Source organism: Gymnoscopelus microlampas (genome assembly GCF_963454915.1).
Source record: "Gymnoscopelus microlampas genome assembly, chromosome: 2".
NCBI classification, from domain to species: domain Eukaryota; kingdom Metazoa; phylum Chordata; class Actinopteri; order Myctophiformes; family Myctophidae; genus Gymnoscopelus; species Gymnoscopelus microlampas.
In genome coordinates, this window is record NC_139939.1 from 13,535,698 (window position 1) to 13,563,617 (window position 27,920).

At 41.4% G+C, this 27,920-nt stretch overlaps 1 protein-coding gene across 1 annotated transcript in view; it reads left to right on the forward strand.

Annotated features, from left to right (window-relative positions):
- Positions 1-27,085, forward strand: part of cplx2a (complexin 2a) — a 43,137-nt gene extending 16,052 nt beyond the window's left edge. Inside the window, exons 3-4 of the mRNA XM_084083594.1 lie at positions 19,233-19,414; positions 25,136-27,085. Coding sequence (XP_083939720.1) covers positions 19,233-19,414; positions 25,136-25,330 — 377 coding nt within the window. The 3' untranslated portion in view covers positions 25,331-27,085. The remainder of the gene's footprint in view (positions 1-19,232; positions 19,415-25,135) is intronic.
- Positions 27,086-27,920: the final 835 nt, after the last annotated feature.

The following is a 27,920-nucleotide window of genomic DNA, read 5'->3' on the forward strand; positions in this document are numbered from 1 at the left end:
CAATCCGCTCTGTCTTGCTTTACTGATAAAGTATTTAACAATGACATTTAATACTGCTATTTCTACACATAAAACGAAAACCCAGAGATAGTGGCAGACTCTCATTAAAAGGAGAGTTAATCCCAGCACTATGATTCGTCACTGTCGAGCAGAAACCTTGCATCTCCATATTTTAATAATTGTTCATGCCAAGGACCCCTAAATTGATACACATTTGTACCCCACCTGAAAACGTTTTGTGCCAGGGACCCCCAGAAGCAAAGAGTTGAGTTAAAAATGTTCGCTTAAAAAAAATATATATATATATTCAAAGATATGCACACATTTTCAAGATTTTTCAAAAATAGCAGATCTACAAGCTCATAGCGCGGCACTCGGTGCCGTGCTATGAGCTTGTATATCTGCTATTTTTGAATAGCCAAAGCTAAGTGGTTAAGGTGATTGTAAACTAATTTTGCTGGGGACCCCCTGGCAACCAGGCCTGCACGCACAGATCTGCTATTTTTAACGCGGCGCGTTTTTGATGTCGTACTTCGCCCGAGGATCCGCAACGTTTTGAGCTTATAGATCGGCTATTTCCGAAAGATTTTGAAAGTGAAAGTGGTTGATTCTGTCTGAATAATAACTGCATTGGAACAGGTTATTTTTTCCATTTCCTTGTCCAAAACAATACAAGGTTTACACAATATGTACAGTAGGTATAGCCAGGCAACAGCCTACCGTGAACATGTACTATACTGTGCAATGTAACATTCCATTTCCTCCCTCATTTCATGTATCATCATATGGTGTGCAATGACCAGAACCAGTGGTTCTCAAACTGGGGTCCGAGGACCGCCAGGGGTCCCTGAGGGGGTTTCCAGGGGGTCACCAGCAAAATGAGTTCATATAGTATCAAAATCAGTTGTACCACTTCAGCCCTATTCTATACTTTGGATTTACAAAAATAGCCGATCTGCAAGCTCACAACGTGAAGATGTTTGAATAATCTTAAAGCACAAATCATCTCTTATGGGGGTCCCCTAGTACAACATCTTTTCAGATGGGGGTCCGCGGGCCAAGTACTGTCAATTGGAGGGTTCCTTGACATGAGAATCCTTGAGAAGCACAGGTTTAGAGAGGGTGTAACAAAGCTCTCTCATTAGCTCGCAGCAGTATGGCCTCTATACTGTATCAGCTCATTGTACAGTATACTATAGGCTGTGAAACGGCTACTTCCCTCGGCCAATAAGGCTTATGAATGATTGACACTATAGGCCTGCTGCCTGTCTTCATACTACGACCGTACTACTACACACAGACACGCGCGCATATACACACACACACACACACACACACACGCATGCACGTATGTACATAGAGGTAGCTACACACTCAGTCACACATAGCACCACTCACACACATACGCTATATTAACCCTTTAAGACCTGAAGACGATTCTACATGTCTCCTAAATCTCAACAGTATTCTTAAAAACGTATGTTTCTATATCAGTGGTGCTCAATCTTTTTCATGTCAAGGACCCCCAAAATGATATGTATTTGGCCGCGGACCCCCATCAAAATATTGTGTTCCAGGGACCCCCCAGAAGCAAAGATTTGAGTTAAAAATGTTCGCTTTAAAAATATAAATATTCAAAGATTTGCACACATTTTCACGATTTTTCAAAAATAGCAGATCTACAAGCTCATAGCGCGGCACTCGGTGCCGCGCTATGAGCTTGTATATCTGCTATTTTTGAATAGCCCAAAGTGTAAAATAATGCTTTCTATCTCCTCCATATAGCCATGGGAAGTTAATTGTAATTAAAACGACTGATCCGGATGGGGAGATGTAAAATCGCCACCTGCTGGTTAGAAGTTGTTTGATTGTCACTTTGTCCCTGAGTCTAGTAGTAGTAAGACTCGCGTTTCAGCGTTCTCTGCCCCGGGTGCTTCAAGAAGAAAATAGTTCAACTTTTGGAGAGGAGAGAGGAGCGCCGCTCGGCAATTTACGATCTGGCTTTGAATCATAACCAGGACCACGAGAAGTCCATGTTTACTGTTATTTCTGGCTATTTGTGTTAATACCGCAGAAGATTGACCATTCGAGCGCAGCGGCAGTTGATAGATTTGAACGTTTGCAGGCATTCTGTCAACTTAGTAAAAAGCACGCTGGACAGGATATGTGTATCTGTGGACTATGGTCCATTAGATATACCATACGTTTGACAGGTGTTGGTGTGTTTGTCTTAGATGTATGTGATCCGCAGGGAAGAGAATATTATTTGCTTTGAGGACCACAATGGAAATAAGTCCTGGACTTTGAGTTGTCCTCGTGAAGCTTTAACTGTATGTTGATTCTTTTTCGAATAAAGTCAACTAATCAAAACTTTACAGCGATGTGTCAACACTGTGAGTGTCCTCCAAAATACTCAGTGAGATACAATCTGTCACATTAAATATGAATGTAGCACACAAAAGTTTGGAGAGAAATGACATATCTGAAGTAGGCTAGCGCACAATGTTCTGACATTTCATGGCATGTCGTGAGCTACTTTGGATACCATCGCTGTCAGGTGTGTTAACTTTTCAGGAAATGGGGGAAAAAGACTCTGCGTTCCAATGGGTCCAATGTAGTTTATTATTTAGCCACAAGAAATGTGACTGAAATACTGCATGGAGATACAAGGTTTCTGGTGGACAGACGATATCCTGTTGCTAGCATACAACCTCCTATAGGCGCTTGAATGAGCTGCTCTGCGTCTATACAGCAGTTGGACACTGGCACAAAGAGGCTAAGGCAAAATACAACGGAGACAGTGAAGACAGAGGGCTTTTATCTCGTCAGAAACTACATCAAATTGCGTTCACGCAACGTTACTTGGATCAGTAATGTTTAATAATATTACTGTTTTGGCAAAAGGAATAGCCTTAGTTACATTAGTCGTTACTGGGGAAAGCAATAATATTACAGTAATATATTACTAAGTAACGTGTTACTGCCCAACACCACACTGCACAAAATTCAAAACTATCATTTTCATCAGAATTTGGCTTTTTTTTTGGGGGTGGGGGGGGGGTTTGCAAAAAAGCAAAGCTGTTGTTCCAAAATAAAGATTTTGACAGGATGAGTGACTTCAAATGAGTTGCAGTGAGATCTGACAGATTTGAGAAGAGCAAAGTAGCAGATGGCAGATTAAATATGTTTTTTGTTAACTCACTTCTGACTGGCTGCCACAATGATCTGGATTCTGGAACACACACACACGCACACGCACACACACACACACACACACACACACACACACACACACACACACACACACACACACACACACACACACACACACACACACACACACACACACACACACACACACACACACACACACAAACACACACACACACACACACACACACACACACACACACACACACACATTCACAGTGAACTCACACACACATGCACATGCATACACAGTAAACACGCACGTGCGTATGCACGCACGCACACACACACGCAATACACACACGCACACACACGCAATACACACGCAATACACACGCAATACACACTGAAGACACGCATGCACTACACAGCGCAAATTGAATGTATATTTTTTAAAGCGAACATTTGTAAAATATTTTGATCCAGGGACCCCCCAGAAGCAAAGATTTTAGTTACAAATGTTCATTTGTGGGTCGTGGACACATATTTATGGGTCACCAGTAAATGTCAAAAAATGTAAAAATATATATATATATCCCCAAAAATTCAACATCTTTCATGAATAAAAAAAATAGTCAATGATTGTTCAAAAGAATTTCATGAATAGAAAGAAAAAAAAAAAAAAATCCATAAATTAGAAAGTAGTGAAAATAGCCAAGTGTCGCGTTGTGAGCTTGTAAATCTGCTATTTTCACTAGTTTGGGTACCGGGCAAATGTCTCATTTCTCATTTTGGGTCTTGAGCTAAAACGTTTGGGAACCACTGCCTTAGACTTCACCAGATATCACCCCACTGCTTCCTTTCCTTCTATTCTGCTTGTTGCAAGTCAGGCCTTTAAATAATATTCCATTGTGCCAACCCCTTAAATGAAATAATGTGAACAAAATTAAAACTCTGTAATTTTCCTGTGCTCCCATGTGTACCCAAGGAAGGACCCCTGGGGGTCCAAAATTATAGGCGCGTTGAAACGTTTTTTTTTTAAATATATATTTTTTACTTTGGTGCTATAAGTATATTTTAATGCAAATACTTTTGTACCTTTAAATAAGTGAAACTGAGTATTTCTACATTGTGGTATTGGGAGTTCTTCCTCCACCACTACAACCCATGATACAGTACTTTAAGCACCACTGCCGTGGGCTATTATGATAAACCTCTTCCGCCTCAAAGTGCCTCCTGCCCTGTGCTGACTCTGCACTCTTTAAAGCAGAAAGCAGTTCGAGGCCTTCGTTAGCTTGACAAAAATGCCAACTTTACACTCCAAAGAGTCCATACCTTTGCCGCTCATGGAGCAGAACTGTACAGAAATAGCAAAATAAAGAAATACATCTGAACAGAAGCCAAAAGAAGAAGACAAAACAGAATAGAACAGAACAGAACAGAATGAAGCGAAACAAACTGAACAACTTCACGTTATCCAGTGCTGTGATATGTTATAGTCCGGTGGTTTTCAACCTTTTTCATGCCAACGACCCCTAAATTGATATCCATTTGGCCGCGGACCCCCATCTGAAAATGTTTTGTGCCAGGGACCCCCAGAATCAACGATTTGAGTTAAAAATGTACGCTTTAAAAAATATTAATATTCAAAGATTTGCACACATTTTCAAGATTTTTCAAAAATAGCAGATCTACAAGCTCATAGCGCGGCACTCGGTGCCGCGCTATGAGCTTGTAGATCTGCTATTTTTGAATAGCCAAAGTTAAGTGGTTAAAATGATTGTGACGCTATGTTAACTAACTCACACTGCACTAGTTCACACTGCACTTTGCAATCACACATATATACACACATATACTTCCCAGCATTCTGAAGTGCATTATTTAGTTGAAGGTTTAACCACATGAATCCTAGCGTCCCTATTTTGGGGGGAATACTCGGCAAAAATACCAGATCTACAAGCTCACGACGTGTCGACTATTTTCAGCTGAGAGATTTGGTGTAGGCTGAAATACTAGCGTACCTAGAATAGAGCCCTATAGGGAACCCCAATCAAGTAAGTATAGCCTATAGGGGTTTAAGTGGTTAAGACAACATCTACACGAATATAGATCTTTTTGAAAACTCAACTTATTTTCTCTGTTAAAAGAAAAAAAGAAATCCTGGTCCGTGCTTGGAGCATTTTAGAAAATGTCTCTGTATACACGAAACCGCAAAAGACAGGGCCATAGATGGCCACAGATGTGACAGCAGACAGTTTCTGATGTGTTTACAGTCACTGTAAACACACTACAAAGGGAAAATACAGGTTTTTTTTTAACATTCCCATCTGGCCAGCATCTTCAAAAGGTTTGCATTTTTGGAGACCGAAACCGAAAATGCCGTCCTCGCGTGGATGCCGGGCCAGAATGGAAAGGAAAAAGTTGCATGGACCAGACGGTCGCCGGGGACCCCCAGGGGTCCTTGAGGTGGTTCCAGGGGGTCCCCAGCCAAATGGTTGGGAACCCGGTGGACCCTTATGGGGCTGTAACCAAATTTTGTCTGCTCATTTCACTTTGTGTCATCACTTCCAATTTTGCTTATTTAATCTGTATCCTGTGTGACCTCTGATTACATCAAATTGGCATCCCGCCCTGAAATGCATTTTCTGTTTATTAAAGAGCAGGAGAGGCGGGGAGACCCCTGTTATTGAACAGACACTGAGTGCAATGAGTACTATCACAATATAGAGATATTTGACACTTATTTTAACAAAGAAATCACTTACCCGACCTCTAATATTTTTTATAATGTTTTCTTGAAAGTCACTTTTACTCTGACCCACATTGGTTAGTGAACAGAGAGAAGTGCATCCTGCAAGTTGGCCTTCAACAGAGGACTGTGGCTCGGGCCGGGGTGAGAGAAAACGTGATTGATTGCCTACCTTGAGATGCTCCTCTCTTTAAAAAAAAAAACAGGGTTAATCACATTTACAGTAGAAGCACTGTAAATGTGATTGGATGAGGGTTTCAGCTCTGCATCACTTGATTGGCCTGGAGGTTCACCCCCATCACGCACGCACACACGCACGCACGCACGCACGCACGCTCGCTCGCGCGCGCACACACACACACACACACACACACACACTTCATCTCCTTCCCATCCGCTCCCCTGAAGCAAATCAAATTCAATTCATCAAACCGACCTTGAGTTCCTCTTAGAGCCAAAAGTGTGTATGTGAAGCATTGTGTGTGTGTGTGTGTGTGTGTGTGTGTGTGTGTGTGTGTGTGTGTGTGTGTGTGTGTGTGTGTGTGTGTGTGTGTGTGTGTGTGTGTGTGTGTGTGTGTGTGTGTGAGAGAGAGAGAGAGAGAGAGAGAGAGGGAGAGGGAGAGACAGATAGAGAGAGAGAGAGTGAGAGAGCGAGAGGGGGAGAGAGAGAGAGAGAGAGAGAGAGAGAGAGAGAGAGAGAGAGTGACAGTGTAAATGGGCACATGTCCAGATTCTATAAATAATTTATTCTACAATCTATCCTACAAAGTCACGACTGGGAGCAGAGAGAGAGAGAGAGAGAGAGAGAGAAAGAGAGAGAGAGAGAGAGAGAGAGAGAGAGAGAGAGAGAGAGAGAGAGAGAGAGAGAGAGAGAGAGAGAGAGGGGGGAGGGGGAGAGAGAGAGTGAGAGAGAGAGTTAAACATGGAGGGGAGGGGGAGAAAGAGTAGAAGAGAGAGGAATAGAGATATGTTATGAGAAGATGGCTGGCTGTGACCTTGCTAATGTGCAAAAAAGTTGTGGCTATAAATCTGTAGTGTGTTTGTTCTACTGTATCACACAAATTAGACCATGGTTAGAGATTAACTTTCCCAGAGCTTTTTTTGGGGAGGGGGGGGCACTGATTTGATATGCAGTACATATTATCCACTGTTTTCTGATTGACAGCACTCTCCTACATGTATGTATGATTTGATTCATGATGTTCCAAATATCATATTCTCTACATAAGAATAAACCGTTTTTAGAATGTATGATGATAATGTAATGCTAATTTATACGTTCAAAAATAATCTGCAGATGCTGTGCAGTTATCAGTGAATAGAAACCAGACCCGTGAGGTTACTGCTCCATCAAACAGATTTAATACCACGTCTTCTACTTGTTATCAGTTCAATTCATTGTAATTCATTTTTATAATATGTTTGATAATGCATTGTTAATGCCTCCAGATCTATTATTTATACACTTATAAAACTGCGGAGGGCTTTTCTCTGACCCCCTTAAGTTATTTTTGGGGGCATTTAGTATTTTTTTTTGGGCATTTTGCCCCTGTAAATATCAAACCCCGAACTACACAGAATATTATTCATCTACAAGATGCGTTCTGCACCTGAGACATGGGCTTTATATTTAGCAAGTGCTATTGTTTTGTATTCCTGCACATTGTCTGTACTCTCTCCTGTCCTTTAGCAAAGTACCAAATCGTTGATGTCGGGTGGAAACCTCAAATATCCAAAACTGTTACGGTTCAGGATTCAAAATCAAGTGGCAAAAGTAGCAGATCGACAAGGTCAACAAGGTCAACACGCGTCAACACGCAACGCTTTGTGCCGCCTTTCGAGCTTGCGGATCAGCTTCTTTTGATACCTTTGTGTGACGCTGTTGTATGATCAAATAGGGCAGGGGTGGGCAACTTTGATGATGGAGAGGGCCACTATATTTCAACACTCACTCCAGGGGGCCACATTGCATAATACTGTCGGGCAGACACGTCTTATCGACGTATTTTAACTTTTTTCGTAAATGAATGCCGCAAACAAAAGTAGCAAAAATAGCCGATCTACAAGCTCAAAACGTGTCGCACTGCGACGCGTTTTGAGCTTGTAGATCTGCTATTTTTGCATTTAAAAAAAAAATTGGAATCCAGATTTTTTTTGTTGCTATTTTTACCAGGTGCTCGAAGAGCGCCGGGTCTACAGACAGGCTGGGACATAGTCCGACACCTAAGTGACACCTAAGTGTCATTGGCTGTCCTGGCTGTCCTTCACTCCTTTAAGCCAATGGCGACACGAATGGGTAACCGTGCTCCGCTCCGCCCCCCTCATTCACACTGCAACAGTTGTTGCAGACAGTGCAAGTTTTACTGCAGCCTCAGGCAGGAGGGTTAGCCTAAATGCTAGCGTGCTTCATTAGACCTAGTTTGGCTATTAAGTTATTATTTGGCCATGTTCACACTGACTTCAATCTTCGCTATTGTTGGGAAGACCCGTGTGGTGTCAAAAAATGTTGCCACCACTTATATAAAAAACATTATAGCGTTTAGCGTCGCAGATTCAATGTTGCTAGGTTTGGCGAGAGAAACAAGCAATCCGAAAAACAAGTAATCAGGTCTATGAAAACAATCACACACACACACACACACACACACACACACACACACACACACACACACACACACATGTGTGCATGTTTGGAATTGTAACAGCTGAAATCAATAATATATCACTATTCCGATATTAACCCGCGGGCCGCATTAAGTGAAGGCGGGGGCCGCATATGGCCCCCGGGCCGCCAGTTGCCCATGTACTGTATGAAATAGGGTATTCATTTAAAAAAACTCAGAATATGGAGATGAGAGGTTTCTGCCCGACAGCAAGGAGATATACAAGGCTTTCCTGCCCGACGACAGTGGGCCAAATCATCCTGACCAGACAGAATCTAAAAATTGACTTTTGTTTCTGGGCTCCGGTCCTGGCAGTGTTCTAGCTCTCTCTAATTAGAAAAAGGCTCATTTAGATGTGGAACAGCAGGTGAATGCCATGCACTACCTGGCTGAATGAGAATGAATGCAGCAGCGTGCCTGCACTGCCTGGCTCCTGGGAGACCGCAGACCAGAAAAATCACTGGCGTCTGCAGAAGGGAAGAGACAGTGGTGTAAAGTAACTAAGTACATTTACTCAAGTACAGACTACTTAAGTACAGTTTTGAGGTACTTTTCACTTTACTGGAGTATTTCCAATTTTCTGTACTTTTACTTCTACTCCAAATATTGTACTTTTTACTCCACTACAATTATTTGAAAACTTTAGTAACTAGTTATATATTATAAAACATACATTAACCACTTCAGCCCTATTTTAGACCTTGGCTATTTGAAAAAAAAGTAGATCTACAAGCTCACAAGCGTTGGGAGCTTGTAGATCTGCAATTTTCAAACATTTTAGTACTTTTACTTTTGGTTCTTTATGTATATTTTGATGCCAATACTTTTGTACTTTTACTCAAGTAACATTTTGTACACACAGGCCTTTTACTTAGTAACAGAGTATTTTTATATTATGCTATTGCTACTTTTACTTAAGTAAAATGTCCGAGTACTTCTTCCACCACTGTATTTGTCTCTGTTTTCTTTTTGTGAATTAATACCCTACTTGATCATACTACAGTGTCACACAAAAGCATCAAAAGATCCACCGATCCACAAGCTCGAAACATGGCGCGTTTCGAGCTTGTAGATCGGCTACTTTTGATGCTTTCGAATTTGAATCCTGAAATGTAACAGTCTTGGACATGTGAGGTTTCCACCCGACAGGAGACGATTCATATAGCGCTGCTCTAGTCTTATATAGAATAGAATAGAAATACTTAATTAATCCCCGAAGGGAAATGATAAAAAAAAAAAACACACAGCTGCTCTCATCAGCGAAGCAAGCACGCACAAGGCAATAAACATAGTGAAACTAAGTAATAAAAACGTAGCTGCAATAGCTGCAGCGAGCGGCCGACCGGGTCGGCGCGTTATATCGATATTGTGATATGAGACTATCTGGGATTTTGGGATATTGAAAAACAGTGTAATCATTGATTTTGTCCATATCGCCCCCAGCCCTACACGACCTACACTTCGGGAACGGTTACTGTAGGTTAGGGGTTAAAGTTTCTTGCTCAAGGACACTTCGACGCGATGCAGGGAGGGGCCGGGGTCAAACCATCCAATTCCACGATGACCTCTCTACCTCCTGAGCCACTAAAACAGATATATAAACCCACAGAATAAATGTTGAAAAGCATTTACCAGCAGTTGTGTTGCTCAGGTCTCTCACAAAACTGCCATTTTGAACCTTAGGTGGGACCGACTGCCTGTTTAAATAGATAAACAAAACAATAGGGGTTCAACAGTTGATCAAACTAAACGATTTAATTTAAAATGAAAAAAAAAAGATCAATAATTAATTAAAATAATTGATTCATCGCTATTTCAGGCATGCTATTGTAGGTGAAATATTTATCAAAATTCTGCTATTTTCACTAGTGTTAAACGACACCGTTGTGTAACAAAGTATGAAATAAAATAACGCTTATCTGGTGAATCAGGGAGCAGAATTGAAATGCTATCGGCGTCCATAGCGTCACGCTGGGAGCCATTTAATTGCTTCATAGGTTACAATCAACAGCATTAGAGGGTGATGGAGTGATTCTCAACATGATCCTGCATATTGATACAGGACCACCTCCATCCACCTGAAAACACACACACACACACACACACGCACACACGCACAAACACACACACACACACACACACACACACACACACACACACACACACACACACACACACACACACACACACACACACACACACACACACACACACACACACACACACACACACACACACACATACACACACACACACACACACACACACACACACAGCGTAACAAAGGTAGCAGAGATAGAGAGGTCGGGAAGAAGCAGTGAAGTGATGCAAGTGTGACAGACTGCAACGACTTCTTGAACTGTCTGTCTGTCTGTCTAACTGTCTGTCTGTCTGTCGGCAGAGTTCTATCAATGTTATTTAGGTCATTCGTTCTCAAAGCGGGGACCCCCATGGGTCCTTGGGGGGGGGGGGGGTTCCAGGGTTCCAGCAAAAGTAGTCACCACACCACAATCATCTTAACCACTTCAGCCATTTGTATGTCGGCTATTGAAATAGCAGATCTACAAGCTTGTACATCTGCTATTTGTAACATCATTTGAATAATTTTGCATTTAATTGAACACAAATCTTCTCTTCCCTGCCTCCCTGGCACAAAACCTTTTCCGATGGGGGGGGGGGGGGGGGGTCCGTGGCCAAATACATATCAATTTTGGGGGTCCTTGACACGAAAACGTTTGAGAACTACAGCTTTATGGGTTCAATTCTAATGTAATGCTATAACATCAGGTGTACGTGCAGTGATGGAAAACGCGTTGAGAGCTTGTAGATCTGCCATTTTCAAATAGCCTATGTATAAAATAGGGCTTAAGTGGTTAATGTATGTTTTATAATATAATGATTTATATCTGCAAAAGTAACTAGTAACTAAAGTTTTCAAATAATTGTGGTGGAGTAAAATTACAATATTTGCCTCTGAGATGTAGTGGAGTAGAAGTAAAAGTATAGACAATTGGAAATACTCCAGTAAAGTAAAAGTACCTCAAAATTGTGTGTAGTACTTGAGTAAATGTACTTAGTTACTTTACGCCACTGTGTACGTGAGACCTTCTCATGTGTTCCGCCGCTAACAAAGTTCTTCAGACTGTTAGCTCAAAGTGAACACACTCTGCACACCCTGTGGTCCTTTGTAATGGAATACAACGGAAACGAACACTGGCGCCGGTTCCCACATTATGCCAATATGGAACGTTGCCAGTGGATTACTGCTTTTCAGTGCGAGTGGGGAAAGGGGCTCAAGTTGCTCAAAGAATGAGAGAGCGTTGCATATACAAAAAAAACCTTACCTACATCTAGAGGTTGCAACACTAACTAATCAATGTAATCGATTATACAAAATAATCTATCTTTTTTTATATAAAATAATCTATTAACACATTCAATCCGGGAACGCATCTCTGTCGTTTTAGATTTCCTTGGCTATTCAAAAATAGCAGATCTACAAGCTCATAGCGCGGCACCGAGTGCCGCGCTATGAGCTTGTAGATCTGCTATTTTTGAAAAATCGCGCAAAATGTGTGCAAATCTTTGAATAATATTTTTTAAAGCGAACATTTGTAACTCAAATCTTTTGCTTCTGGAGGTTCCTGGTACAAATGTTCGCTTTAAGCTTGTATATCTGCTATTTTTGATTTTCTTCGCCAAAGAAATACAAAATGACAGAGTTGCGTTCCCGGATACGAATGGGCTAATACTCCATCCCTATGCCATTACAGTATATGCAAAGATATTTCAATAATAATGAATGTATACAGTATATCAAACAAAATCAAAGTCAGGTACAGCCCTAGTTTTGGGCGTGGGACTGTAAATGGGTCAGTGTCGTGCCTCCAGTGGGTCACCACACTGCAAGAGTGACACTGTGTTAAGACCATGCCAAGTCCTGAGGCAAGACCAAAAATAGATCAGAAGTCTCATATTTACATATTTCAACTTTTTTCTGATAAAAATAAAAAATGAAGGCCCTACTTCATCGACATGTGTCGCGATGTGACGCGTGAGCTTGTAGATCTGCTTCTATTTTGGATATTTTGAAATGAAAGTTAAAGTGGTTAACCCTTTCAATTCGGAAACGCATCGGTGTCATTTTAAGATTTCTTTGGCTATTCAAAAATAGCAGATATACAAGCTCATAGCGTGGCACTGAATGCCGCGCTACGAGCTTGTATAGATCTGCTATTTTTTTGAAAAATCGTGAAAATGTGTGCAAATCTTTGAATATATATATATTTTTTAAAGCGAACATTTTTAACTCCAATTTTTGCTTCTGGGACAAAATATGAGATGGGGGTCCGCGACCAAATACATATCATTATGAGGGTCTTTGACAGAAAAATATTCGAGAATCACTGATTATAGCAACATACGTTTTTTCAAAAAACTTTTAGTTACAAACGTTCACGATTTTTCAAAAATCTTAAAATGACACACATGCGTTCCCGGTCTTAATGGCTTAAGTGTGTCTGTGGGTTTCATAAACGTTGAACCAATGAAAAGTATATTAACAAGAGCTTGTGACTAAACAATAACTAGATTCCATCCATTGGAACACGGGTTCTTCTCTCCATTTTCCTGCAAAGTAACCGTTTAAGGTTTTCTCCCGACAGCATATACGACATATATGCTCATTATGGGCCCCTGGCAGAAATCGCTGGCTCTTAAGAGAATTTGTTGTTTGTATTAAAAATAACTGCCACCCATTAGGGGATAAACAGGCAGCGGAACAACAATGGCTAGACGTTCTGCTTTCTATGATTTACTCGGCTCTAACATTTTCCCAGGTGTGACATTAGAGGAGTACACACATACAATGGCTTCTATTATTAAAGCCCAAAGCCAGCTCTTTTCCTCCGTGGGGATTTAAATAAGGGATTTAGCTTGTGCCTTCCGGAGAGAATGATTAGAAAGGCATTTACATGTATCTAGCACGGAAATCTAGGTGTGTGCATTGTCACAATGAGCCACAGCTAGTCATTATCAGTCTTTTTTCCACTTTTTTTGCAATCCAGAAAGTTAGGTGGATTCCATTAAAAAGCTGAATTTAAGCCAAGAGATTGACAGCTCCTTATTTGCCAGACTGAATAAAAAGTTTAGTTTATTCAGTTTCCCTTTAGTTTTTAATATGCTATAGAAAAACGGAGGCCAGAAAGAATTTGTGCATGTAGTAGGTTGGGGCGTCAGACCAAAAGTTATGGTCCTTATAAGATTACATAATCACCCAAGTCAGCAAATGCTGAAATACTACACTGTCCCTTAGAGCATTGGTTCTCAAAGTGGGGTCCGGGTACAAATGGAATCAAATGGACCCTAACAGGTCCATTTGGTTCCATTTGTACACTCTCAGAGTTAAAATAACATTGATTTTACAATACAAATTGGGGTCCAAGAGATAGAAATGCCATTAAATGGGGGTCTGTAGCCCTAATGCATGTCAAACTGGGTGTCCTTGAAATTAAAATGGTTGAGAATCACTGCTAGAGCCGTACAAAATCTTCTCTTATGGGGGTCCCTGGCATATCTTTTCAAATGGGGGTCCGCGGGCTAATAAGTGTCAATTTGGGGGTCCTTGACATGAAAAAGTTTGAGAACCACTGTCTTAGAGATCACTTAACGTTTGTTTCAAAGAGTATTATTTTAATGTCTGTTCAGTGTTCATATAGTACAGTACAGCACATGCATCAGCGTCTCTGAACGGTAACAAACAATTGAGCCTATTTCCCAAGAACCTCCGTTAGCATCTCCACTAATGGAGAAAGAGAACGCTTTTAAGGCTTTTTGAGAATCTACACCTGGCTCCATGGGGTTTGCTTTGGCAAATGATATGAGGAAAGAGTCTCTTTGTAAATTGCTTGATAGGAAGAAAGCAAACAGTGCTGAGCTGTTAGCTTAGAGGATAATATCATGTGTGTGCCGCAGGTCTGGTTGTGAGTCATCATCATCATCACTCCTATGAGGATTAAACCTCTTGTGTTCACGGGGGCAACTTTTGGTTATCTGGAGAGGCACACACAGGATGTACATTAATATACCGCATAGGCACGCATTCACACGCACACACAGAACGGTATGCGTGCAATGCATGCATATATATATAGTGCATAAAGTGCAGGATTGCAATTATTCATGCCCACATGAACTGATAGGGCCATACAGCTCTCTCTACCCAACCCGCCCCCTCTCTCTCACTCACACACACACACACTCTCTCACTCTCTCTCTTTCTCTCTCTCACTCACTCGCACGCACACCCCCCCCCCCCCCCACACACACACACACACACACACACACACACACACACATTACACCTGGAGTTATGAGAGAGCAGAGAGAGAGAGTGAATCACGGTCAAAGCAGATGTTGCTGTGTCTGCATTCTGTCCCCATCGCCACACCGTTACAATTACATCATTATACTGTAAATCAATCTGTCTGTCTGTCTGTCTGTCTGTCTGTCTGTCTGTCTGTCTGTCTGTCTGTCTGTTTCCCCTTTTCTCTATATGTTTTATTTCAACCTCTCTTCCTATCCGCTTCCCCTCACACACCCTCCCCGCTGTTTTTGTCTCCTCTTTCGCCTCACCATGTGAACTTTCCTTGTGTTTTTCTGTCAATCATTTCCTCTCTTTGCCTTCCCCCTCTTCCATCCCTCACCCCCCCCCCCCTCTCTCTCTCCTCTCAATGTCATCCCCTCTTTCTTCCGCTGCGGTGTCTTTTCTCTCAGTATACGCCGGCTATCCAACGGCCAGCTGCTCTGCTGTTGGCTACTGCATCTTTCTTTCTTTCTGTCTTTCTTTCTCCCTCCCTCCCTCCCTCCCTCCCTCCCTCCCTCTTTTCTCTTCCTCTAATTCCTCTCGCTCCTTCGGGCGTATCTCTCCATCTCTCTTTCCACCCCACAACCCCAGTTCGACTCCCTCCGGTCCTTTCCGTCCTCTCCTCTCTCTCTCTCTCTCTCTCTCTCTCTCTCTCTCTCTCTTTCGGTTCACTTCCTCCCCCTGTTTCAACCCCTTTGGCCTCCCTCCTCTCCTCCTCAGACTCCTTTCCATCCCTCTGCCCGGCCTGCGATTCTGTCATCCTTCAATCCACACCCCGCGCCCTTCCTCCACCCTTCTCTTCTTCTCCTTATCTCTTCTCCTCCATCTCTCTCTCTCTCTCTCTCTCTCTCTCTCGCCGTCTACCTCTCTCTTTCTCATCCCTGTACAGTGTAATCTCTCTAACTGGAGCAGCTGGGCTTATTATAAAGTTATAAAGTTATAAAAGTTTCAGACAGAGACTATTCTTTCTCTTGCAGCACTTTCTCCTATTCACCATTTTTAGCCCCACTAGCGGCGGGGCTCCAAGGCATGGAGAGTTCATTTGTATTATGTAGCACATTTCAACAACGAGGCTATCCAAAGAGATTAAAACAAAGCATTAAGCATTGAGACGTTAAGACACAGGGCACTCAGACTTTGCCAAATGAACATATTATAAAATAACATTTGAAAGCAATTTAAAACAAGAAGAAGTTAAAATAAAAACAGAACAGAAATATCAGTGAATAAGATAACAGCGCAGAGGAAACGATCAAAGAAAAACTGAAAGGCAGGGGCAAAGAGAAAGGTCTTCAGCTTTGATTTACAAGAAGTGAGAGTTGTAGCAGACCTGATATGTGGTAAAAACTGAACGTTGCTTCTCCACATTTAGCTCTGACTCACAAACCAGACCTGTCCCAGACGACCTGAGAAGTCTGGAATGTTCATGATGTACAGCACAAGATCAGACATGTATTTTGGACCTAAACAATTCAATGCTTTGTAATTCCAAAGGTACTTTTTGATCCAGAGCGATGTGATGTACTTTCTTGGTGTTAGTAACGACTCAAGCCGCAGCTTTCTGAATCAACTGCAGCTTTCTGCAACTGCACCTTCATGAATCCCCACGGTGGTTGAATGCTACTGATACGCTCTATGCACAGCAGCCATATTGTGAAGAAATTCACAGGTGCTGCTAATGAAGGCTCTGTTCCATTCTGGTCAAACAGAGTCAGATTGTCAGCTGATGTTGTGCACATTGGCTCACTGGATACACTCTGCAACACCAGTGGGTCTAAAATTGGGGTTCAGGGACCCTCATGGTTCCTTGAGGGGGTTCCAAATGGCCTCTTACGGGTGTGTAACTCTGAGAGTTTACAAATGGAACCGGGTCCATTTGGTTCCATTTGTACACTCTCAGAGTTATGGGGGTCGTGGAAATTAAAAAATCTGAGAACCACTGTGCTACACTAAATGGAACAGAGCCTTCATTAGTATCATTGGTAACACCTGTGAAGGAAGTGATACTATGGCTGCTGTGCATAGAGCCTATTTCGGTGATCCAATGGCCTTCCCTCTAGCGCCACCCATAGGCCAAACATTTTAATATCTCAGAAGATAATTCAAAATCCAATGGGCAGATTGCCATGGATTTTGCAGTGGGGATTCATGCTTCTGGGAGGATGAAACCTGCGGATTTATGTCACCCCACGGTCTTTCCTCTAGCGCCACCCTTATACGGCCAAAATGCTGTGGGGCTCTAAGGATGGAAATATCAGTTGTTTCAAACCACTTTGGTCTAGCTGGGTGTGAGAAGCAACACGGCTTCGAGGGGCAGCTTGTGGGTCTTTTGACTCTTTAACTTGTTCTAAATCTCTCTCTAAACCTCTTCCCTCTTCTCTTGGCCCTCCGTGTCTCCCACCTTCCCTCGTCATTATCCGTCCCATTCTCTCCTCCAAATCCTTGTGACCCCCCCTCTCTAATCCACCAACGCCTTGTGACAGGTTCTTTCGCTTCCGTTTCTCTTGTTCTTTTGTTCAGCACTCAGCAGTTTGGGGCTTTTTACGCTCGCCCCGCCAGACAGCCTCAGCCTAAAACTCAGACGTGTTTTGGGTGCAGTTTTCTCTGTGATGCATGAGGCTTGTCGTAGCCCGACAATAAGCTTGCGTGAGCTGAATTGGAAAGCCTCTGCTAGCCGCTTCCCTTTGTAGGCTGTTAAAAAATATAAGCTTAGTTTTGAGAACTTTTCGAGGGCTCCCCGCATATACGGTTTGTTTGGCCTTCTCGTCACGTTGTGGTATTGTGTATGTCTGTCCCTCGCCACTCTCAAGTCTCACCAGAGTCAAGTGGTGGATAGTAAAGGAAGTACACTCGAGTACTGTACTTAAAGGTAGGGTAAGTGATATCTTTTGGTTAAAACAAAAAGTATTTTGTTAAAAGGTTAAAGCACTATATTCTGATAGTAATCATTGCTATAGAGTGTTTGTTCAGTAACAGGAGTCTCCCCGCCTCTCCAGCTCTTTAATAAACAGAAAATACATTTTCCGGTAGGTGTCAAAATCTCAGCCAATCAGGAGAAAGTACCCATTTTTAAGCTTCATTTTTATAGTGTTCCAGTTCCAATTTTGCCTGCTCATTTCTTAGTGTCATCACTTCCAATTCCACTTGTTTAATCTATGTCCTGATTGAGTTCTCTATCCTGATTGGATAAAATTGGAAATGAAACTGAAACTGTTTTATAAAGAGCTGGAGAGACAAGGAGACTAATACTGAACAAACACTCTATAGCAATGAGTACTATCAGAATATAGAGCTATTTAACACTTATTTTAACCAAAGAAAATCACTTACCCTACCTTTAAATAAATGAGTATCCGTACTTTACTCGGGTATTTGTCTTTTTGGATACATTTAAAGGACAAATATTGGGCCCGATTCACTAAGCTGGTCGTAAATATCAGTGTAAATATGGGTGTAAATAAAGTGACTAAAGGAGGGTGTATTTTCTCTATGCAAAAACCGACGTGCAATTCACAAAGGGGTGTGTAAATCCCTGATATGTGCGCATCACAGTTGTTCCTCATTTTTGCCTGAAGGTCAGAGGCGCGTTCATATGGAAGATTCTTTGCATTGCTCCACGCCCCCATTTAAGACCATAATATGCAGCTTAGTGAATCGGGCCCATTGTGCTTTTGACTATACATTTCTAGGAAGGGAAAGGGTGCGTTATGAATGACAAAGTGATTTGGTGTAGAGGGAAAAAAGAGCGCACCGAGTGCAGTGCCAACTCAGTATGGAGGGTCTAAGTCAGTGGTTCTCAACCAGTGGTCCGGGGACCGCCAGTGGTCCTTGGGGGGTACCAGGGGGTCCCCAGCAAAATTAGTTAACATAGAGTCTCAATCATTTTAACCGACTTAGCTTTGGCTATTCAAAAATAGCAGATCTACAAGCTCATAGCGTAGATGAGCTTGTAGATCTGCTATTTTTGAAAAATCTTGAAAATGTGTGCAAATCTTTGTATATATATATTTTTTAAAGTGAATATTTTTAACTCAAATCTTTGCTTCTGGGGGTCCCTGGCACAAAACATTTTCAGATGGGGGTCCGCGGCCAAATGTATATCAATTTAGGGTTCCTTAGCATGAAAAAGGTTGAAAACCACTGATCTAATCAGGTCTAATCAGGCCAAATGTATATCAATTTAGGGTTCCTTAGCATGAAAAAGGTTGAGAACCACTGATCTAAGTGGTTCATCTTGAATACTTCACTGCAGCAGTTCCTCATCAATGTCTCTTTCTCCCTCTTTGCCCCTCTCTCTCTCCAGGTGGCCCTCCCGATGTGAGTAAAATGATGGGGGGCGGGGAGGAGAAGGAGGAGGACCCCGACGCCGCCGAGAAGGAAGCGGAGCGACAGGAGGCCCTCAGGCAGGAGGAGGAGGAGAGGAAGGATAAGTACGCCAAGATCGAGGCAGAGAGGGAAGGCATGAGGCAAGGCATCAGGGATAAGGTACAAGAAACAACCACTGCATAACCAGATATATACACTCACACATGCACGCACGCACGCACACACACGCATGCACGCACGCATTCACGCATTCACGCATGCACTCACTCACTCACTCTGTTTTAACCAGTTATACCTACTTCTTTGTATAACAAATAGCAGAAATAGCCGATCTACAAGCCCAAAGCGCATTGTGAGCTTTTTAAAACAAAGTTGTAAATATTTTTTTCAAAAAGAAGGAAAAAAAGCCCAAAATATCTATGCCAGAGTTAACTATTTTTGTATTTTTTTGTATTCACAACTGTTAGAGAACTTTCGCGCGCACAGATTTAAAGGCTCTTTTAGCAGGTGTGAAGGCAAAATACAGTACAGCGAACATCAACATCAATCAATAAAATGATTACCCGTACACTGCCCAATGAAGAAGCAACGTTTCGGTCAGTGACAACCTTCATTGAACAAACTGCCATCTACAATCTACATTAAAATGTATACAATTAAGGAAGTAAAACTCCAAAGTCATGTACATTATCCCGCATCTTTGATGAATGCTGTTTTACTCCATGCGACAGCTTTTCACAACAAAAACAGATCACTCCTCATTAAAGCTTCAAAATGTCCTCTAAAGACCAAGCGTTCTTCTGAACAGAATATCATTTTTGAAACAGACAATGTTGTTGTTGCTGCTGCTATTTTTGCCAATAGGTGTCAAGTCTGTCAACATTAAAGACTTAAAGGACGGTGGCAGGACAAGAAAAACACAAAAGTGATACACTGTCATTAAGGAGATGGAAAAAATAACCTATAGAAACCTTGTATATTCATATTTCAGTTTGTTTTTTTCATAAATGAATGTCCTATTTTATAATTTGTTAGCAAAAGTAGCTGAACTAGCCGATCTACAAGCTCACAATGCATCACGATGCAACACCTTGGGAGCATGTAGATCTGCTATTTTGACTATTTAGGATTTTTTTTAAATCTAAAATGACATGCCTGAAAGATGCCAGGTTGAAAGTGGTTAAGTCTGTCTGGTTTTCTAAATAGTGAACCAATGAAAAGCTTTAACAAGAGCTTGTGTCTAAATAATAACTACAGTGGCTCCATTGGAACACAGGTTCTTTTTTTTCCTTTTCATTTCCTGAAAAATATCAGTTTTGGACGTACAGTATGAGGTTTCCGCCCGACGGCGACGATATGCAGAAGAGATTGGAGAAACAAGATGTGGAGCACGCAAACAAAATGGCAGGCAGTGTACAAACAAAATGGCAGGCAGTGTACAAACAAAATGGCAGGCAGTGTTCAAACAAAATGGCAGGCAGTGTACAAACAAAATGGCAGGAAGTGTACAAACAAAATGGCAGGCAGTGTACAAACAAAATGGCAGGCGGTGTACAAACAAAATGGCAGGCGGTGTACAAACAAAATGGCAGGCGGTGTACAAACAAAATGGCAGTCATACAGTAAGCATTATTACCACACCGTTTATTATTCCGTCAACTGAACTGAATGCACCGTGTGACAGAAATGCAACGTGTTACATAAACCGTACCGCCCCGTCCTCAAGATAACTTGTACTTCGTCTGAAAAGGAGGAGAGAGAGTTACATGTGCTGGATGTAAAGGCACATGGCAAGAAGGAAAAACACCAGTTCACCTACAAATTGGGACAGCACTGGCCCTCAGGTGGTTGCATGACTGTAGCATGGTTGTTACGTTATGTAAGCTCACTGCAGAGAGAGAGAGAGAGAGAGAGAGAGAGAGAGAGAGAGAGAGAGAGAGAGCGAGCGAGCATAGGTGTAGCCAGGGATATTATCAAGGCTCCACCCCTTTTCCTGGAAGGTTGGCCCCACGAGGCTGGTCCAACTCCCCAAGCGTTCGTTACTACAGGCGCTCCTGTCATCATCTCCTTCCACAACTTATCCCTCGATCTGCTGCGAAACAAACAAAAAACGCTGGAGTGCATTTCTGGAGAGTTTTGCCATTTTGTTTTAGAGATGTTATCAAAGTTTGGCATGACTATAGGGTTCGTTTCCCATCAGATAAGCATTATTTTGACCTTAATAATTCGTTATCGGTGCTGTACTATGTATAGCCTACTCAACACAGGAAGTAAAATGATTCATTTTATTCATACAAGTGCATTATAGAATGTCTGTCGTCTCTAGTCGGGTGGAAACCAAAACGAATGTGTCCAAAATGTACTTTTCAGGATTCAAATAAAAAAAATAGGAAAAGCAGCAGATCTACAAGCTCGAAACGCGTCGCTTCGCCCCGCGTTTCGAGCTTGTAGATCTGCTGCTTTTGATGCTTTTGTGTGACGCTGTAGTATGATCAAGTAGGGTATTCATTTACGAAAAAAACACCAAAAGTTAAAATACGGAGATAAGAGGCTTCTGCCCGACAGCTACCATATGCTACTACCCTCTGTGTACACTTTCAACATGCTATACCAGCCTCCATAATCAATAGGGTGCCTTGTATAGCGTTGCTGTCGGGTGGAAATCTAATGTCCAAAACCATTACTTTTCAGTAAATATAATCCAAAGGATACAATGTAGTTATTTAGTCACAAGCTCTTGTTAACTGCCAGAATTATTTCAGATTTTTTGCAGTCTTCTGCCAGAGATTTTTCATTGGAAAAAAAAAAGTACTCAGGAGCCGAGATACAAAATTTTAAAGTTTTAAGTTAACAAGGAAGTGGATGAGAGTAAAGATCTTCGAAAATTCATATCTCCTTGGTCTTTGGGTAAAATTTAAAAAAATATATTTTTTTGCTAAAATCGAGTTATCTCGATCTTGGCAGGCAAGTGATTCGATCTAGGCAGTCAATGTGTTAATACTTTTCATTGGTTAAATAATTATAAAACCCACAAAAAGACTGCATTGTGAGCGTGTAGACACTGTCATGCAACCGTAAAATAGGGCATTCATTTATGAAAAAAACATTAAGATTAAATATGGAGATTACAAGCTTTCTGGCCAACAGCGACAAACATATACACACTTTCTATCGAGCTTGAGTAGGCTAAATGTAAAAACTGCATGTTAAAGCGATAACGAAATTAACCACTTAAAGTTTGCATGGGTCAGCCTCACACTTCCAATAAACATGGATAAGGTTGTACAGTAGACACGTTCCGTCCTTAACCCTTTAAGACCGGGAACGCATCTGTGTGTCATTTTTAGATTCCTTTGCCTGTTCAAAAATAGCAGATCTACAAGCTCATAGCACGGCACCGAGTGCCGCGCTATGAGCTTGTAGATCTGCTATTTTTGAAAAACCTTTAAAATATGTGTAAATATATGTTTATTTATTTTTAAAGCGAACTTTTCTAACTCTGTTACAACTTCTGGGGGTCCCTGGAACAAAATATTTTGAGATCGGGGTCCACGGCCAAATACATATATTTTTTGAGAGCCACTGACATTATAGCAACATACTGTACGTTTTTAAAAAAAGCTGTTAGGATTGAGAAGACATTTGTAGAATCCCCAGAAGCAAAGATTTGAGTTACAAAAGATTTGAGTTACAAAAGATTTGAGTTACAAAAGATTTGAGTTACAAACGATTTGAGTTACAAAAGATTTGAGTTACAAATAGCAGATCTACAAGCACATAGCACAGTGCCGCGCTATGAGCTTGTATATCTGCTATTTTTGCATAGCCCAATGAAATCTAAAAATGACAGTTCCCGTCTTGAATGGGTAAAGGGTTTAGTCCTAACCTGACGTGTCACAGCCATAGATAGTTCTACAGCCGTGTCCAACATCAGCATGAGGTTTCTGCTGGGTAACTTTGTCACAGTGGAGTCCTTCTGACGTCCACCGTACGTACAGATGCTGAGGAACTATAGGTTCTATTTCTGACTTCGTACCAAAATGTTCTCTCTCGCTGAAGGACGAACGACAGACAGACAGACAGACAGACAGACAGACAGACAGACAGACAGACAGACAGACAGACAGACAGACAGACAGACAGACAGACAGACAGACAGACAGACAGGAAGGAAGGAAGGAAAGAAAGAAAAGAAAGAAAGAAAGAACGAAAGAAAAGTGCTGCTCAAAACATGTCAACAGGAAGCTATTGCTCTGGGGTACCGAGAGACGCATTAATTAGCAGCTATCATCGCACGCACGCACGCACGCACGCACGCACGCACGCACGCACGCACGCACGCACGCACGCACGCACGCACACACACACACACACGCGCGCACGCACACAAGCACGCACGCACACACACACACACACATGCACACAAGCACGCACACACGCAAGCTAAATCCCTACAGTCTGACACCATTGCTCCAAGCGTCCTCAAATAGCCTTTTAGCGCTTCTGCTATGCTCTGATTTTACTGGGACAACGTCGTCTTATGTATTATTGCAAGGAAAATAGGAAAGGGTTAGATGTGTGTGTGTGTGGGGGACGGGGGGGACGGGGTGTTAATGGGTTGTGTTCTGTCACCATTGTAGCTGCAGTGGAAGTTTGACAGAAATAAAAACTACCAGACCAGAAGAGTGTTAAAGAAAGTGTAACTTTCACATCTGCTTAAATCTGATATCAAAATGTCTGTGTGAACAAGCATATTTCTTGGAATCCTTAAAACTACACTAGGTCTAGTTATAGTTCCGTAGTTGTTACTTGTTACTGCTTTGCAATTTCCTTAAACTTTCACAAATGTCACTTCTCGCTTTACAAGGATAATTACAGAACCAAGCTACTTATAAGCTACTCCTCTCCCAGCTACAGTATGAGTGTCAAGAAGCCATAACCTAATTCTGCTCTAAATAATCTCTACAAATGTCAGTAAGCGAAAAACAGGCTGCAGTCTTACTGGACTGTTTCTCCACAACTATAATACAATACATAAAATACATGTAACTTTCTTTACTCACAAAAGCTGCTGTTTATTCTATTTCTACTTTGTTAGTCATCATAATAAAAAATAAAACTCTTGCTTGTAGATCGGCTATTTTCGCTATCCGTAGGTATACAGGGTTTAAGTGCTCTTTGCTTATTCACGGAATTACTGTACTTAAGTACAATTTACGATACTTTACTTGAGTATTTCAATGTCACACACGTACTAGTTACTTTAATTAAAATTACAAAACATACTACATTAACCAATTAAGCCTTATTTTACACTTCACCTATTAAAAAATATCAGATCAGCTATTTTCCAAACATGTGAGCACTTTATTACTGTTTATTTTGACACCAATACTTTTGTACTTTCACTCAAGTACAAATCTTTTTTACATGTATTTGTATTTTTGGGGCGGTGTAACCGCCCCCTATAAGTGAGGTTTGGACACTGAGCAATCCTGCACCGTGATTGGCCAATAGTCTACAACGCCGCCTACAACCCTAACCCTTCCACAGTCAATGCAAATCTATACTTTTGCAAAGTCAGCCAATCACAGCTACAGCTAGTGTCATCACCACTAGCTGTAATGTGATTGGCTGACTTTGCAAATTCAGGACTGTGATTAGCTAGCGAAACACATGACACATGTGCAGCCCTATGAATAGCAGTATGGACTTAAAAAAAACACTTTTATGTTTTTTTAAGTGAGTCATGTTGTGATGACCACACACCGCCCACTTCACACTGGGTGTGATTTTTTATTTACTTGTAACAGAGTATTTCAATATTGTGGTATTTGCTATATTTTAAGTAACACCCCAGCACTTCTTCCATTCCCTCAGTACGGCATCAAGAAGCGCGAGGTGGTCGACGCAGAGGCCGCGGCCGCCATGGACCAGCAGGCCGAGGGCAGTCTCACCAGGCCCAAGAAGCTGGTGCCGGCCGGCTGCGGTGACGAGGAGGAGGAAGAGGAGAGCATCATGGACACGGTGATGAAGTACCTGCCCGGCCCCCTGCAGGACATGCTGAAGAAGTAGGAGCCGGCGCCGCTCGACACCAAACGGCATCTTAGCTTAGCTGACCAATGAGGCTTAAGAGATTCACAATGCTGGCTCAAATCAAAACAGTGTGGGGTTTGTTGTGTATGTTGTCGTTTGTTGTTTTTTTTTCCCATCCAAAATGACAAAGCTTTGAGGTTTTTTTTGGACATTGTTGTCTGACAACAGGGGGGGGGGCGTGAGGGTTGGGAAGAGAAAGTTTTTTGTCACATTGGTGGGAAAATCGAGATTTGAGCCACCAGTGTGAATTGCAGCCATAGACCAAGGTATAAGGCCAATATGGCCAGATGAGAGTTAGCTTGGCTGATGTTGAAGACACAAATATACTAGATTGTTTATCCTTCTAGTTCGACAAGTTTTAGAGTAACTTACTTGTTCTTCCTCTCTGCAGTGGGTGTGCGGAGATGTTTAGCGGCACCGTAAAAACTAATCTTCCTGTCCGCCGTGCTTTTCACCAAATTTATTTGTACATAAACAAAGTATATACGAAAAAAAAAAAAAGGCTCACGGTGGACAAAATAATCATATTAAAAATAACGAAATAATCATACTAACTGTGTGTCTGTCTATAAAATAGTAAATATAAATGAGAGAATAACTCGACAAGCCATATTTTAAAAAGGAAATTTGAAGACTCTTATCAGTGTACTACTTAAGGCTATATGTTGTGTTTTCGTTGTTCTTCCATGTCTGAGATTTATGTCAAAACTTTTTGCACACGCATACTGTAGTTAGTGTTATAATACATTCTCTCTGTCCGTTCCCCCCCCGAGACCCCCGACACATCATCACGTCCGACATCACGTATCTGTGGTAAAGTGTTTCAAGGATTTTTCTATAAGACATTTAGGCTATCCCCCTGTTATTTGTGTCTCTTTACTGTCTTGCATGACATTTTGTCTAGTCAGGTGTATTGTGAAAAATATGTACGATCTCCCCCTTTCTCCTTTTACGTCTTTGTCACGCAAGAATATAAAAGGCAATAAGTCTTGATTTTGAATGTGGTTTCACTATCCTGTCAACCAACAACAAAAACGAGTCAACAATAACAATAATGACAATGTGTAATGCATTCAGGAATTTTAATTTACAGGTTTTTTTCGTTTTGGTTTGGATGAGGAATGACTGATTTAGTAGACCTTGTTTCAACAGCCACAAACCTTCAGCTATCAAGCCACAAAACCGAGAATTCAACGATGTAGGCCTATCGTATTATACGGTACATGCACCACTATCAGAATTCACTTAAAACTGTAAGAGGGGAACTCTAACCAGTGAAAACATGTTAACAATCATTTCTACACTTTCAAGTAAAGCAGTATTGACCAGAAAGAGGGCAGGATGGCTTTATTCTGCAGAGAGAGAACAATACTTTTTGCCCCCTCAGATAATATGTAAAATAAACACTGCAATTTGGCTTTCAATGATGTTTTCCTATAAAGCCTGATTTCTACTTTTGTCGTCTGGCGGTGTCGCGCATCCAAAATAGCCCGATCTACAAGCTCACAACACGGCGTGTTTTGCGACGTGTCGTGAACTTGTAGATCGGCTATTTCCGGGGCGCGACACTGCTTGTACGACGGAGTATTACTCGGTAAAGAAAGGGGAAAAAAAGAACAATTTTAAAAAGGAGACGTGATTCTGTTCTACTCATTGTTGGACTGAATGTGAGAATGTGCCGGCCTGGCAAAGCAGAATGGAATGCCATTAAGCAATAAAGGACCATGTTGTATGTTTTCTGCCTGAGATTCAATAAAAATCTTTAAAACTTGTTCACAGACAAAACCGTGTTGTGATCTCTTTTTTATGACGCCGTTTGATCTTCTCCGTCTCAGCAGAAGTGCAGAGAGAGACACACACACACACACACACACAGACAAGATGTTAATAGGATCATTGCTTTGTCATCTCTATTTAAAAATAACTGCCTGATCAGACCATTGAGTACAGTCTGTTCCAATAAAGGGGGTCAATGTTTTCCCTTTGATGAAGGCTAGACATTCTTGTTATGAGGAAAATGTGAGTAAGCTGTTGTGGAAGGTAACTGGCAAAGTAGATTTACACAAGTCATGTATTTAAATGGACTTTTGAGGCACTTTTACATTACTTGAGTATTTATATTTAATACTGTATATAATACTTTATATTATGTAAAAGTATATGTAATGCAGTATAATATACTGCATTACATCTCAAAGGAATATATTGCACTTTTTACTGCAATTATTTAACAGCTCTAGTTAATCGCTACATTGCAGATTTAGATTGTTATTACAAAGCATACATTATACATTACAAGTATTATGATGCATTATTATAGGTTAAGCTTCCCAGCAGCAGCAGTAATTAAAATCAGCCCCATCTTTACCAGATGCAACATTAAAGTGGTTTTACTAATTACAATACCGTTAACGATATATTACACTGGTGGTAATATGTTGAGGACCAGGAATTAATGATGAGTTCATGATAAATTCATGATGAATTAATGCATGAGTTCATCATTAATTCATAATTAAGCGCTAATTATGTGTAGGCATTTGCCCCCTTAAGTAAAGTGTATTTTGAT